This window comes from Saccoglossus kowalevskii, chromosome 16 (assembly GCF_978046115.1).
Source record: "Saccoglossus kowalevskii chromosome 16, keSacKowa6.1, whole genome shotgun sequence".
In the NCBI taxonomy this organism is placed as follows: Eukaryota; Metazoa; Hemichordata; class Enteropneusta; family Harrimaniidae; genus Saccoglossus; species Saccoglossus kowalevskii.
The window spans coordinates 22892180-22908389 of record NC_140656.1 but is presented as its reverse complement, the minus strand read 5'-3'; the positions used below and the strand labels follow the sequence as shown (position 1 = coordinate 22908389).

General features: G+C 32.7%; 1 protein-coding gene and 1 long non-coding RNA gene across 11 annotated transcripts in view; one reads left to right on the top strand and one right to left on the bottom strand.

Annotated features, from left to right (window-relative positions):
* Positions 1-11302, bottom strand: part of LOC146733761 (uncharacterized) — a 52483-nt gene extending 41181 nt beyond the window's left edge. The window contains exon 1 of the long non-coding RNA XR_014926626.1: positions 11016-11302. This is a non-coding gene — a long non-coding RNA (uncharacterized LOC146733761). The remainder of the gene's footprint in view (positions 1-11015) is intronic.
* The window catches only part of LOC100376400 (RIMS-binding protein 2-like), a 133941-nt gene that overhangs the window by 38538 nt on the left and 79193 nt on the right, over positions 1-16210 (top strand). For 8 of the 10 annotated variants that reach the window (XM_085491229.1, XM_085491230.1, XM_085491227.1 and 5 more), the window contains exons 2-5: positions 1034-1153; positions 2576-2722; positions 7893-8078; positions 8459-8560. In XM_085491229.1, the coding sequence (XP_085347355.1) occupies positions 1034-1153; positions 2576-2722; positions 7893-8078; positions 8459-8560 (555 nt within the window). Of the gene's footprint in view, positions 1-91; positions 110-1033; positions 1154-2575; positions 2723-7892; positions 8079-8458; positions 8561-16210 lie in introns of those variants that run through there. The other 2 variants (XM_085491235.1, XM_085491231.1) reach the window with 2 other exon arrangements.

Genomic DNA, 16210 nt, shown 5'->3' with positions numbered 1-16210 from the left:
GAGTCACCTGTTTTATAGTCACTTGACTCTTGATCACCGCGAGCCACACACCCTGATATTTGTTTCTTTATGTTTATAGCTTGGAAAAATGAAATTAATATTAAATATGGTATTTGATTCAATATTGTATAATATATTGCTGTCAATTGCATGTCTTCTTTAGGGATTTGATTGAATGGAACTCTGACTCACAAATTTTTAATTCAAATCCTAACTTAGGCTGAACAGAAAGAAAAGTTGACTTACCCTGTGAGACTGTACCACAGACTCAATGGGAAGGCCAATTCTACTGTACTCTGTGAGAGTGTACCACAGACTCAATGGGAAGGCCAATTCTACTGTACCCTGTGAGAGTGTACCATAGACTCAATGGGAAGGCCAATTCTACTGGCTGAAATTCATTCACTAACTTATTCGACTTTGGGGGAACCTTGCTTAAGGTCCGCTGGTGCTTGTGTTCGGCCAGCATATTAAATTGCCATTTGATAGGGAGATGGCCGCACAGCCCTTTCATGTAGTCCCAAACATTAATATGACTTCTGTGGCAAAAATGCACTGTGTCAGCACTAGCACTTGCAATTTGCATATGAAAAAAAAAAAAACGTCGGGAGAGACAACAGTGACATTTAATGTTCGAAACTGTCAACTGGCACAAAAATATTTAGAATTTTTTTTTTAATTTTTATTACAACCTTATAATGTTTTCGTGCTCTGTCTTTATAATAATGTCCTCATATAGACCTCATAAAGTCCTTATAATAATGTCCTATATATTGTCTTTGTGTTTTCATGTCCTATAATGTCCATATAATGTTCTGATAATGACCCCATAATGTTCTTATACATGTAATAATGTCCTTATAATGTTCTGGTAATGTACTGGTACAATTCTCAAATTTTCAACACCTGCAAATCACAAAAATTTTCAGCTATATTCACCACGAATTCTTTTGTTCTTTAAAATAAATATTAAAACAAAGAACGCTATTAAATATGTTATTTTGACATTGCTGTTTGTTTTAAAATTTTTCAGACTAAGAAATTATATGAAGAGAAAGAAAAAAGTCTCCTTCGTAAGAACAGTGAACTCCAGTCTCAGCTCCACAGGTTGGAAAAGCGGGTAACAGTGTTAAAAACCGACAATGATACGCTGGTAAGTCGTGGTTCGACAAGCATTCTATGTAAATATAATTTATGTATGTACAGACCAAAAGTATTACCATAGGTGAGAGAATGAAATATGCGACGTAATTTTAGTCGTTTTCTAATTCGTTGTTTGGTCGACATGGTAGATGTTCTCACTTCCCTTTACTATATGTGTCTGATTTCCTGGAATGAATGGATCTTTCCATTCAAGCAGCGGGGGTGAAGGGTTTTCGCTTTCAACTTTTATCGGTTATTTATCGGGATATTCTATTTTTGCGCATGAATTTTGTTGTTATTTACACATTCTATTTTTCAGCATTTACTGAACCAAGCACCGTAGCATGATTTTGAGTGCATGGTTTGCTGGTTTTGCAGCTTGTTAACTGTATCCAGGGTTTGCTTATAATGGAGAGACACGCCTTTAGACCTCTGTGCACAGCATGTTTGCCATCTGTCCATCTATGTTTAATGCATGTTCTAATAACTGTAGTCTATATATATATAATGTCATGTATGCATGTTATTGTAAAATTATTTCAATAGTGTGTTTCTCCTATTTTAATTCATAGCATTTAATTCAAAGATTTCCGTGGCGATTAAGTTGTTTAGTAAATAGTGTTTGAGCTTTAAAACACGTTTTTTTATTACCAAGTTGTTGGTGAACATTTTACTCTGTTTTTCGTTGCAAGTAATAACATGCAAAATTTACCTTTTGCTGACAATTGTGGTCATCATCTACGTATGCAAACAACAAATTTTTACAAAACAAAAAAAAATTACGAAAAGTTTTCTTTAACACCTCCTGTATGCATTGGCATTTCTGACAAAGCTGACAGAATTCATATTTTTTTTGATAGAGAAAATTTGCTTTCCTTTTTTTTCTATCAAATTTATCCTACAGAAAAGTGTCGTTTTGTCAGAACAAGTCAAAATCCTTTATTGCATTTGGTTTCTTTGATGTGTTTTATATTTCTCATAATTGCATAACTTGACATGTAGCTGATACCCAGGTGTTGAATGAAGCTAATATGCTAATTAGTAAGCACACCTGCTCAGATGATATCGGAGCCAAAATCAAATACCTTAATGATTTCCTTGTTTAATATACCAAATAAAAATTCATGTTAAAGGCCATATTAGAAAAACATATTACAAACATACCTAATGCATGCTCGCTTACTGTAAACCATCATTAAAAAATAAAGCTATAATTATTACATCAGCTTTCATCACAATGCTCATGAACATGCTGATGCATCTTTCCATGCATGTTATACTGCCCTCACAGGTAGAACCATCCATGCACCAAACAACCTAGGAGACGTAGTGAAAATAAAAAAACTAGCTGTAGCAAACATTAGTTAAAAATTTAAAAAATGAAGAGAAAAGCAGCGTTGCTATGGATATTCATAATATATGTTCCTCTCAGAAAAAGAAACAACTGAAGTTAGAGCTTGATCAAAAACCGGCCGAGGAAAAAGTGACGAGGCTAAAGAAACGAAACGCAGAGCTCGCTACCATAGCCAGACAACTTGAGGAGAAAGCAAAAGCCTTACAACATCAAAACATGCGAGTGGTAAGCGCTGTGTGTTGCCAAGCCTGTCACAAATTACACACTAATGTCAGTGTCTTCATCCTAGATTTAGTATACATGTATGCTGTGCATCATTGCTATATTTCTAGTCCATGTATTCGTCCTTATTTGTTCAGCCTTTCATACGTGCTTCAGTCTTGCCGTACACTAAATACACCACATGCCTTGGTGTCTCCATGACAACCTTATAAACTGTACTCCACATATGACTCAAGTTCTCATCCCTTGTTCTTCTTGTATCTGATCTGACTTTGAATAAATCCATATTATCACATTACCCATACTTGTTTATATGTAAAACAATTTTTTTTTATTCTGGAGAATGACAGTTTGTTGATTTACTTTTAAAGCCAATATTGTTAATTATTAACTCTTTGAACAACACTCTATAAATAATACTTTCACTCAGAATTTATTTTCGATGTAGGGATGATTCAGTGAAAATAAAACCCAGTGAATATACAATTTTTTCTGTATTTTACACTCAAGACATTAATAATCTGTGAAAATAATCCCCATACAAAACACCCAAAAAGTCTTTTCAGAGAAAATTAATTCCTGCTATTAAAATAAAAGTATTTTACAATTATTACCTACCATGGTATTGGGTACGAATAACGATCAAATTCTTCCAAAAAAAAATTAAATATGAAAGTACCGGTAAAGCAAAAAATCTGTTTCATAATATAAGTTGATGTGTCAGTATATTTTTGTTTCCCATTTCGTTATGATAGTTTGACGGATTTCGCTACGAAATGTACGCTACGCTACGCAACTGTGAAGTGCACAAATCAAAACAAAACAGTTTACAGTACTTCAATACCTTGATCACAAATTGGAGTACAGGCTTTGTCCCAAAATGAAATCCCCTCTTTTCATATTTGGAGTCTGAGAAGCAGTATTTGAAATTTGCGTTTATTCAAATTGCTGTCACATGCGGTTTATCATGCGTGTATTATTAGTTGTACACCAGACAGCTGATAACACTGTAATGATAATAAAAAACAACTGATCATTGGATTATACTTTAACTGGAGACACATTTTAAACACATGTCAAATTACAGCTAAAGACTCCATGTTTCGAGTATATTTTAGAACACTCCTATAAGTACATGCTGCCTTGTTTTCATGCATGACCTCAAAAGATCACACATTCTGGCACTGAGGGTGGGGATTCTTGGTAGTTGTTGCAATTTTTTTTCAAATATTATAACTCAGTAAAATTGTTTTTTATTGACAACTGCTTGTATTTGGGGGGGGGGGGTAATATTTGAGAAATACCAGGATGTGTGCAAAAGGAAATTGTAGTAATAATTTCATTGTTTATTTTATTATACTGATCTGATCGATTAATCTATACAAGATACAATATAGTTATTGTTGATAAGTATGAAAAAGATCAATATATTCAATGAGTGTGATACCAATACACTACTTTCTCTGAAATCATCCCTGTATGGAACAAACTAAAACTACCCTGGTGTCAGCTGCAATTCGAAATTGACACTCTTGAACGTCAAATTCAGTTCTCCCTGCATGTGTTTAATGCTTCACACTAAAATAAATTTGAAGTTTACAGAATTAGAACAGAATGTTCACTGTTTAGTTAATTGGAACTGATATGTTTAATTTAGTACTTAATCTGCCATCTACTTTATTGGTTTATGTCCGCGTGCCTCGGTTTCCTATATTTTAAAACTGATTTTTGAGTATGTTCCAACAATGACAATGCTCTGAAATTTTAACACTATCTAGCCAAGACTGTCTGGGTGAGAAAAAGCAAAAAAAAAAAAGAATTCACGAAAAATGCCCATGAACCTGCATCTCTACCTTAAGTATAAGTTGCAGAGGATGACAACTGAAATGTGGTGTTTTTTTCAAATAGAATATTTGCAATGATGGCATTTCACAGAAGTCGCCTTAATCTGAACAGCTATTTTTTTTAGTTGTGGTTGTATTGATAATTGTTGCTTTTATGCCACTTCAAGTGACCTTGGTATTACTACTGAATGGTGATAATTCCAATAATCAATTAATCTTTCAACAGCGTCCTTATTATAAACTATAATACTGCTATGATACGTAGTTCTACGCATATACATTGGGAATTGGGCAAGCAAAATGTTTCGCAATCGCTAAGATGTCTGAATTACTTCAATATTCAAGTTAATTAGTCATGGATTATATTTTACAGTTATTCCAAGGCACCACACAACCGGGGTCTGTCAGCGAGGTAGCGTACTGTTTACAAGCAATATATTGTATATACGTCAGTAAGGTGTTAGTTTATGTATTGTGTTGTTCTGACGTAATATATTGTATGCGTCATGTTTCGTATGTTGAACAATTCCAATCCTGTCAAATCCTTATGGTCATCTGTCACTCGGCACATATGGGAATGACGTTTTAATGGTTTGGGTCATCATACTGTACTTTTGGAAGCAAGGACATGAAACATTCGCCCTGAGGGATTCCTTTGCCACACATGAATTACTGATTAATGGATAGTCTGAGTATACTACTAGTATAAACTGCCACGAATTTACGTGGCAAAGCATTTAGATTTGATAATCGTCATGGCATTCATGAGTATGCGATCACGGTTATAGGGTTTAAACTACTTTGTAGTGATGTCATCGATCTTTAAATTTTACATCGTAGTAGAATATCAATTTTTATACAATTTAGGCAAATTTGAGAAACTCAAGCAAAATTTTATTTTGATATCTTCCCATGGTATAGCTAACACATGCTGACATTGTTTAATTTCATTAAAAAGGGAACTAGGCTTTTGTGATATGGTTGTTAGCGAATGCATTGGACGAATCGTATCAAGTTCAGTTGTGAGAATACGGTCATTTCTATAGCACGTATTGATATCTGATCTGACACTATAGATTGTGTTCCATCTGTGTTTTGTTCACACCTGTATCACAGACATCTTTGCGCTGATATCTATCAAACTTGGCCCAAGATCAAGTCTATGTTGGTGGTCCTATTTGTTGTAAACATCCAATATATTCAGCCCAAGTGAAAGGGGAACACCTTGAGGTCGCTTTTAGGACACATAGCGATTTGATTCAGACTTGGAATCTAAATAGAAAATCATTGGTTCAGTGTTTCCTCTGAGTAAACTAGATATTTTCAGCAACCCCCCTCTAACATTTTCATTTTTTCAGTTGTCTATCAGTTTCACAACGGCATTGGTTGTCATGACATGTGACCGTTATGAGTCCCATAAAGCATGTACAACATTGTAAAATTGTTTGTTTCATGAAACTCATATTTATTAATTCATCTAGCTGGGTATTTAGGAGATGACAAGGAAACCATGATAGTAAAAATTTGAGATGGGGTGGGGGTGTCACCAAATCTCTCGCTTGGTACTACGGTTATATCTGTGCATAGTATTAGTATGCAGCCTGCCATGCATTGTTATTGACCTTTGACCCATATATTCACATAAATTGCTCATGTGATGACTTTTTGGAGGGCAATAAAGTATTTCTCATTATTGACAGAAACAAAATACATTCCTAAAAATTTTGCAGGCAAGGTAGAGTGTCCGTTGTGAAGTAAATTTCACAATTTAGATAAATTGGTGAAATAAACATGAATGTTCTCCAGAATTTTTTTATATTTTTCTCAAACAATTTCAAATGATCATAAATTTCCTTTTAAAACTATCCTAATTGCGTCATCCAAATCTGCTTTTTAATTTTTTTACAATCTGTAAACTGGAACTAGTTTATCTGCTGCCCTCTAGTGGTAGCCTTTGATACACTGTCTGCTTTATGTCATTTATGTTGTAGCGTTTGTCATTCTGTTGTATTTCATCATTGCTTAGTGTCGTCATTTGTCATGCAGTGAATTATTTCTGTTTTACAGACCACCGGAGAGTCAGAAGAAGAATTATTATTATATTTGTTTGTAGTCTTTGTAATTATTAATAATATTTTTTACCGGAGGATATTTGGTTTATTTTCTGTGTCTTGCCAAGCTGCTAGAATTATATTGGGAATGATTAGGTGACACATTGAAATATTCTACATTTATATTATGGATTTTAGATCAGAACTCGCACTATTTTTTTCAGCCTCTTTACTCTTTAAAGTTATACTGTTGGTAAAATTTGTTTTGAAGCCGTGAACAGGTCAAGTTATATGTGTACTGTAATAAATGCAACTTTGGTATTTGCGGGATTTCTGAATGAAAAGTGTCTTGCCATTAGCTGAACATCACCAACCAGTTCTGTAGCTTCCATTGTGATTAAGTTTACAGTGTCTTAAGGTGTCATCCATTCATCAAATCTCACATAGGATTCTTTGTTTGACAACTAAAGATGACTTAATTTCAAAATCAGTATTCTACGGAAGTATTTTCTATTAGGATTTTAACAAAAAATAATAAATACTTAAAATTGAAATGGCTTTTAACTAAGTTTTACCAACAATACAACTAAGCCTTTAATATAGAGGGTGAATACAGCATTTATGATTTCTGTTTTAAGTTACACCATGCTATTTGTATGATATGGTAGCAATATTGGAAAGATAAAATGAGATAAACTGAAATAAAGAGTTGGGAACAAAATACATGCCCAACAAGTTTTATTTATTTATTTATTTTATTCTTTCCCTTTAATTGTGTTTAGTATATTGTACATTTTTTCTGTTTGACTTTTATATAAATTGTGTTCTAGATTGTTCTGTTTCGTTTTGGAAAAATTTGAAACAAGAAATCCTGTGTTTTGAAATTAACTAGGGTAACCTAGGTACTTGGATTATGTTCAATTGATTTTAGAAGATGCAACTTTAAATAAAAAAATAAATAAAATGATTTAAGGTTCTAATATTTCTTTGTTCCCATCGTAATGTGCTTCTAGTTTATTTTTTAGACCCAGTACACTGAATCCTTCATCACATAAAAGTTTGCATTAAAAGTTTTGTGAATTTCCACAAATGATAGTTTCATGAAATTTATTATACGTTGGGTTGCAATTAGATTGTGAATATTATTTTTGTGCAAAATCTAAGAACTTTATAGTCGCGTCATCACTGATAACAAATCATGTCAGATGAAAGACTTACCCATAGGATCGCTCACATAAGGTCATTGTATCTAATATACAAGTTTTCTTTTTAAATTAGAAACTTAAGGACGGTACTAGTGGGGGTGCACAGGATATTGACCATTACAAGAAAGTATTTGCAAGACAGAGAGCTAAAGACTTGGCAGATAATGCCCAGAAGATTCTTGCCAAAGATAAAGAGGTCAATCAGTTGAGGAAAGAACTGGAGAAACTTAAACACAAACAACTAGATCCATCCTTAGAGGTATGACATCATTATTGAATGAAGCACTCTGATTGGTGGATGGGTTTGAATGTAGTTTTTGAATTTATTAGTTTTGTAAACTAATAAATTCATAGATGTATACTTTAACTTTAATTGATAAACCTTTTTTTTTAAAAGAAAAGGTTAAGTTAATTTTCAAATATACAGAGTAAATTTCAAAAGTCAATAATGTGAGTTTGAAGACCCTAATGGCTGTATTTAAAATGATGGTCACACATTCACTTATGCATTTACATATGTACCTCCAACTTGGTAATTAGCTGAGATTAAAACATTATTGGAAAAAATGTATTTCTTATATTATATAATCTACATTTTATAATATATTTATTAATGTAATTCATCTTTTTTTTCAACAGAATAGTAATTTATTCGGCGAAAAAGATGAACTGCAGCGAATTGTTAAAGAGAATGCCAAAGAACAACTCAGACTTCAAAGACAGATATCTACAAGTATTGGGGTAAGTAATATGCTGCCCTCACACACCCATGTTTGGAAATGTATTTCTTGACTAAACCTTTTCATTCCCTCAGATTGCACTATGAAGTTGCTCAGCAACGTTTTCATTATTTACGCTGTTTCCCACAGTAATGAAAATCACTTTAGATAACAGGTTTCATCGGTAGATGCCTCTGTAATTCAGAAAGATATGTCAACTCAAATACAGTTTAGCCATCTGTTATCAAACTCCCTGGGGGCTGAGCTAAACTTGTGAAGATAATTGATTAAGTTGTTAGGATGGAATGTATCCAGTAGGTAATCAGAAATCCAGATTGTCATTGTCTAGATAATTGATGTTCGGCTGTGTTTGTTGCAGGTTAATACTTTCCTCCAATGAAACATGTAGATGCTTATAATTTCGCTAAATCATGATTGCACTCTTTTAACGATTTTTACATGCTTCATCTTTGTTGTGTTGAAATTTGATAAGGTGAACAGTAGTTAGTTTCATAAAAGCATAAAACCTTGAGGCTGCTCTGCCAATGGGAATATAAAATAGTGATTACGTTCTTTCATAGATGAATAAAATTGTCACATTAGTTTAAAACAAAATAACTTCTTTGATTCTACGCCATTTGCATACAATTTATTACATGAATCTGCATAATATATGGTCACTTACTGTTGTAAGTTAAATGGAACGGAACTTGCAAATTGAGCTTTTGTTGCATATGATGGAGTAGTCTAGTAAAACCACTCTTGTTAGTTGCAAGATTTATTGCTGTCTCTTGTATTGAAATATTATATTCATTGCATGTTGTGTAAAAGCGGAATTTCAAGTCATAATAAGATTGCCTACTACCTAGTTGAGTAGTTTTATAAAAGATGTAAAGTGTGGTTAAATTTATTGGTTAGCATTGGCTCTTTAACCACATCTTTCTACCCGACCACCTGAGGGCGCCTTGTCTCATCAATAATTCTTTTTTTCACTGCTTAGTGATTGAAGTGATATTTTTTTTCAAGTGAAGCAAGTATTCTGTAGTTTGTATTTTGCTCGTTTTGATGCAGGATTGTCATTCAATTAGATTTTTTTAATTGAGGAGCTTTTGCAGGATTGTTAATGTACTTGAATTGTCATGCTTTCTGACAGCTGATTAATTTTTATAGTAAATACTAGTATAAATGTAAGTATCTAGTTTCAGTATTTTCATGTCCTTTGTGCTACACCCTGTTTACTAAAATCATTGCATCGAAAATGTTAGCTTCTAGCAAAGTTTTAACTAGTACATTGTAACATATAACTAGCATATTCAAATATTTATTACCAGTACCTAAAATATACTTCAACCCTGAATAATTGTTTAATATCAACCTATAACCTCTTTGTTAGTAATATATATAAGGGCGGTAGTCATCACGCCACACATGTGCGACATTTCTGTTGACGAACCTTCATTTTCTCAAAATCAAATGCGTTTTATAATGAAATCATGAGTAAGAGTTTTGGCCTGGGCACCACTTGACTAACTACCATCAGCGACTCCTTCGATACCTCGCAAACACCAACAAAATGTCTAATTAAAGCTTGGTAACCTCTCATTTTGTACTAGTTGGGGCACGCAACAGTCAATCTTTGTTTATATGAGACCCATATCTCACGCATGCACGGCGCGACGACTACTGTCCTTTAACTACAACCAGCAGCTAGCAACAAATATGTAATGTTTTACCAAACAACATATTAACTAGCAACCTGGTAACTAGTAATTTATTGTTATGTAATGTACATTGTATCACATAGCAACCTGCTTTCTTAAATATATCGACTATAACCTATTAATTAAAACTAAAAAACTTATAACAAAATGAACTATTATAAACATTATTTTTTAGCACCCTGCTATAATTATTAATTATTAATAATCCATTACCCAGCAATACCATCTAGCAACATATCAAACACTCTTATCAGCTCACAAAAGTAATATCTAGCAACCTCTTGACAGATGAGAATTGACGACTATACCACTGTGGAAGTAGATATGAACGCGTACATGTTTGTATTTATTGTTAGTTTTTCTACTACTCCACCATTGCCATTAAAATTCATAATATACAAGTAATTATGGTGATCATACTACATAAACACTAGCTGACGTAAAGACGCCATGGCCACTTCATCTAACGGCAATATCATTAGTATGCATATAAGACTACAAATATGAAAGCTGATTTCAAATATAAAGTACTCACTCCCTAAATACATAAAACTGTTGTAAATCCTCCTCATTAACTTATAGTTTGTCAGTTTTAAAGCCTGCAATCAATTCGTTCATTAATTAGGGGAACTTATAGGTCTTTGTATTGAGTCTTGTCGTCTTTTAACTCTCTGCCCACCCCCAAATTGCCATAAATCATTCTTGATAAACCATACCATAGAAAATGGAATTCAGTAAATTAATCGATGAGCTCACCTGCTCTCTGCATGCCTGCCATTCAATAGTACTACCGTCTCTGGAGATCTGAATCTAACAATGAATCCCCGCCAACTGTGCATGGTCGCCATATTTCTTGCTCTTTTCTTGAAAACATTCTGTTGATGCCTGCCTTCTTTTGCTCTTGACGTTCATTTATCCATGAAGATATTTCCTCATTCCCGATTTGTCGTCAGCAACGGATGAGTATGGGATGTTAGTGTAAATCATTAATATATTTACGCTCGTAGTATAAAAAGGATACTGGCTAAGAATATAATGAGGCCACCAGAATAAATTATGCAGTATGTAAATAAATAGGTCAGTCGCTAAATTGTCTACCATGACCTTTGACTATTTCTTTAATATTGAATACAGAATATGATGTAGTAGAATATTGAAATTATAATGTTTTCTTTACGCACATAAATGAATTAATATTGATTATTTTGTATTAGTATTTAAGATATCTTTACTGATATAACGGGTGTACCAGTACGTGGTTAAGTACATGCTATTCTAATATAGATATTCTTGATATCTTGGAAACATATTTTTTTTTTTATATATATAATTCTGAATCGAGATTCATCTAAAAAATCTCTCACTGGTTAACCTTTTGAATACCATTATTTTTCCTGCCAAAATTTTGTGAGTAACATTTTGATTTTTTTTCTCTATAATTTCTTTAATTTTTTACCAAATGGGCTTGATTTTACATTGGTTACAGATCTTTTCTAAATTTCTTAGGAAATATAGAAAATATGTAAAAAGTACAGTAACAAAAGATGGCTTGGCACACAAAAGGGGAATGTGCTGATGTTTTTCCAGTGAGTCAAGTGACTTGGAATTTATTTTTTGTCAAAATTTCACTGAACGAAAATTAAAAATGAGAAAATACTAGCTTAAGCAAATTTGTAAAAATAAGTTACATGCAAAAAGTTTTTATCGTAAAATTGAATTTCAGCTGAAATAAAATATTCTACAGTTATCGATAATGGCTATTAATTGCTTCGATGAATAATTAATTATTTTTCATTGTAATCATTATCTTGTCCCTGTGGTAGGTCGTCATTGGATGATTATTCATCATCATCATCTAACATTAGAATAGCAGCTTTTCCAGACAAGTCCCTAAGCTAAGAATTGATATGCTCCATCCGATACCTACCTCACCTTTCAGCTGTCTGTGATCACAAACTTACCTATACTGCTGGACTGATATTATTTATATGCTCCGTCTGTCTCTCGCCTGTCTCACCTTTCAGCTGTCTTCATTCATGGCTTCACTAACACCACTGGATTGATATTTATTGATACTATGTAAATAAATTCAAATTAGAAAACAATTTAAAGTTGCTTTTATAAAGTTGAAACCATATTGTACTAATAAATGAGTTTGACTTTGTATTTTAGTCTTGTTGTATAGGGGTCACAATTAGTTCAAAGGATTAAACATAATTTCTCATTTTGAGGGATGAACCATGATTTCTCGTTTTGAGGGATGAACAATTATTTTTCATTTTGAGGGATGAACCATTATTTCTCATTTTGAGAGATGAACCAATATTTCTCATTTGTTCACTATTTTGAGGGGTGAAACATTACCTCTGCTATTGGGGGGTAACAATTTTTTTCTGTATGAGTAGTTAATCAGCATTTCTCATTTGAATGGGGTGGATAGAAAAACGGAGGATCATTGTGTGATAAAAAACAAAAACAACATATACATGTAATTAATAATTAATTTTGTAATTAATTAATTAAAACCACTTATCAAAATAGTGGCACTTATAATACAAAATATTGACTTATTTTAGACCACAGACATGAGTCTTTCATAAACATAAATACATGTGCTACTAATAGAGCGATTATGGTACAAAAAAAACACTCTGATTACCAGTAAAACCCGTTTAAGCTATATTAACTATAATCCTATATTACCTTCAAAAAAACATCAACAGTGTCAGTTAGTCAGCCATTTTTAGCTGTCTCATCTCATAATTTGTCTATGGTTTGCACAATTTTCATGTATGTAAAAAATTTAATGTACATAAGTTGTTTAGTGCTTCTTTATTGTAATTACAAGTATAATAAAAATGTATCAATAATGTCAAATTGTCCTCACTTTGTCCAATGTATTACTGTGTTTTTAGACAGACTATACCTAGGATGTTTTTACCCTTTGGGTTGCTAGATACTTTTCCCTCCCAGAATCGAATTCAAATATTTTCACATTTTGCAAAATTTTCAATTAAATTCATCATTATTTTGGACCATACAAACAGTTTCAGATATTGCTTTTTCGTTTTTGATCAAAAAGCAACAAAATTGTTAATTTTTATCCACATTTCATGTTGGGGGGAACACAAAATCATTTTGTAGTTAGTGCCGAAAGTTGAATATAGCTCTCAAAAGGTTAAAAATGAGTGTTTGCATTATATTTATCAGACATTTGAATTTGCACAAAAAAACCAATAGAGAAAATGATTTATTTAATTATTAATAATTTTCAGAATAGGTGTCTTCTGCATGATAATATAACAAATTAAAATTAATTTAAACTGCCTCTTCCAGAATAATATTCCCATATTTATTTCCACGATGTTTACATTGTCGGCACCTTCCCACCAACATTCAAGTCATCTTTTATTTCCCTTTTTATTTATTTTGCGCAAATGTTTTCGATAATTTTAGTCTCAATTGTTGGAATATCATTGCGTACAAATCATTATTTGAGCAATAATGTCGGATTTTAAACTCTATACACAAAATTAAACATATTTTTCCCCCAACAGTTTCTGTCAAGACCGGTAGGGACTGTTGAATTATGTCCATTTGAGCCAAAAATAACATAAAAATGAAAAAATTGTTTCATCGATTTTGTGGTGGTAAAATTATTACATTAATGTATGAAAGGTGACAAACGTTGACTTTCACACGTTGAAAGAATTGTTACTGCTCTATAATAATGTGAAAAATATTTTAATTGAAATTTTATTTAGATTTCAAATCAAAGTATGTATATACTATCTATATAAATTGCTGTAACAAAAATTGAAACCTTACCTGCCCCACAAGTGGTTTTTTTTTTCAATCTTAAGTTGTTTTTTCTGTTATTCCAGGAGTCATCAACAAGAAGGAAAAAAAGTCAGGCTATATTCTTTTAAGGCAATTAAGATAGCGTAGGAGCTGTCTACATTGATAATTATTATCAAGCACATTCCTGGTTAATCAGGAAGTATGGGGCAGATTTTAATAAAATAAACACTGCCTAAGTGACCGTAGTGATTAATTCCAAGCCTTAACAGTGTTTGTGTTCGAACTCTCCTGTGTCTGCTTTTTTTTTTCTCTTGCTACATTTTTTTTACAGTAAATTGATTTGTAATGGTAACTGTTTAGCTCTGTATGTTGGCATGGCACTCGCGTTAAAAGCTTTCGGTTTTTAAATTGATGCCTTTCTTCACAGCAACTCTACCTACTTCTTCCTTACATTAACATTACGAAAAATTATTGGTGGACTTGCCATTATGGGAGAGTCCATTAAGATTGCACAGGGGAGACAGCTATACACAGTGGGTAGGGTTGTCTTAAACCATAAGAAAATAAAAATTTGACAATTTTCTAATTACATTTTGTGCTACACTATTCTCATCTTTTTTTTGTCTTCATTGTTACAATCTATCATCACTTTTCGACCAGTTTTTTCAGAAAAATTTTTCCTTTTTCAATCAACCATTGATGTCTTTTTATTTCTTCCTGAAAATGAAAATTTAATGAGCATAAAACTTCGGCACATGCTTTGAAGCTTAACATTTTGATGCTTAAATTTATTTCGCGTTTACTGGCTACTTATTTCATTTATTGACGTTGCGTTTTATACACATTTATCAAAATGAACATAATTTTAATCGAACCACTCTAAATAAAAAGTCTTTGAACTGAAACAATAAGGCTAAAGATATATTATAAAGTATCTGCATGCTATACTGACCGGCCACACCTGAATGCACTGGTGTTAACTTCCATCTGCCCTCCTTCCTATTCCCCTGAGACACCCCTCTCTTAATTAAAATGGTTGAGTCGACAAGCTATTCGGCAGCTTTCTCACAAATATTGCTTTGTGGTTACAGTCGACACCATGGATAATTGGCACACAAAAATTGAATGAAAAACATGACTGCAGTATAGCTATATTAACCTTGCGTTTACGGTGTACATACCCACGCGTCTATTACACGGCAGAGTCATATGTTCGTGTATTGACTTATACTGAGTCACTGGATACAGCCTTCGATGCCGGTGTGGCATTTATACCTGGGGACATATTAAAAAAAACAAGATACAAGGTAACGTTATTATTGAAGTGTCATTCGTCAATTTATCAATATTATACTCTGCATCGGTTAATGCATTTTGTATGTACATATAGGACATTTTAATGCCGACCCGTTTGTCGATTTAATTTTTTCAATGCGCCGTAAATATTAGTATTTAATATATATATCTACTTGAGGTTTGAATGTTAGGTAGGTGTAACCCTGCGAGATATCACTATACATGGATTCTGTGTTGGTATATTACCGGTAGTCCTGATTTTTCTCAGTTATGAGTTTGTACGTGTGAAGCTGATCTGGTATTGCTTGTTCGTTTTTTCCTCATATAATTTTTGTTGAATTGCATGCAAAAATATTACGTTATCAGGTATTCCTAGTTTCAGATATTGTAATACATCCAAAAAATAGCGCGAGTTCAGTTGTATAAATCTTAAATTGATATTTTGGAATGATGTTAGGTTTCTCATTTCTTATTTTCTCATTTTTATTTGTGAGTTGTATTTATTTGAAAAAAATGCTGATTTTACACAAATTATTCGTACTTCTTTGTTCCCTTTCTTTGGGGAATATGGAAAACAATTTTATGGTGTACAAACCTGAATGCATAGACATGTTAAAAGTCGTCAGCCAATTGATGGTGAGGTGTACCTTCAATTCGTCAGCATTTACACACATATAGCGACTTAACTCTCACACGTGCCAAGCTTCAGTGAAACCTGACAGTATAGAATAAATTGATTCTTTAGAATTCGTTTTAGATAATTTTTGAGTAGTCTGCCTTTCAATCGTTATACAGGTTATATTTCTCAACATTTTAACCGATATTCGTTTCTGGTCACGTTCTAACGTATAGAA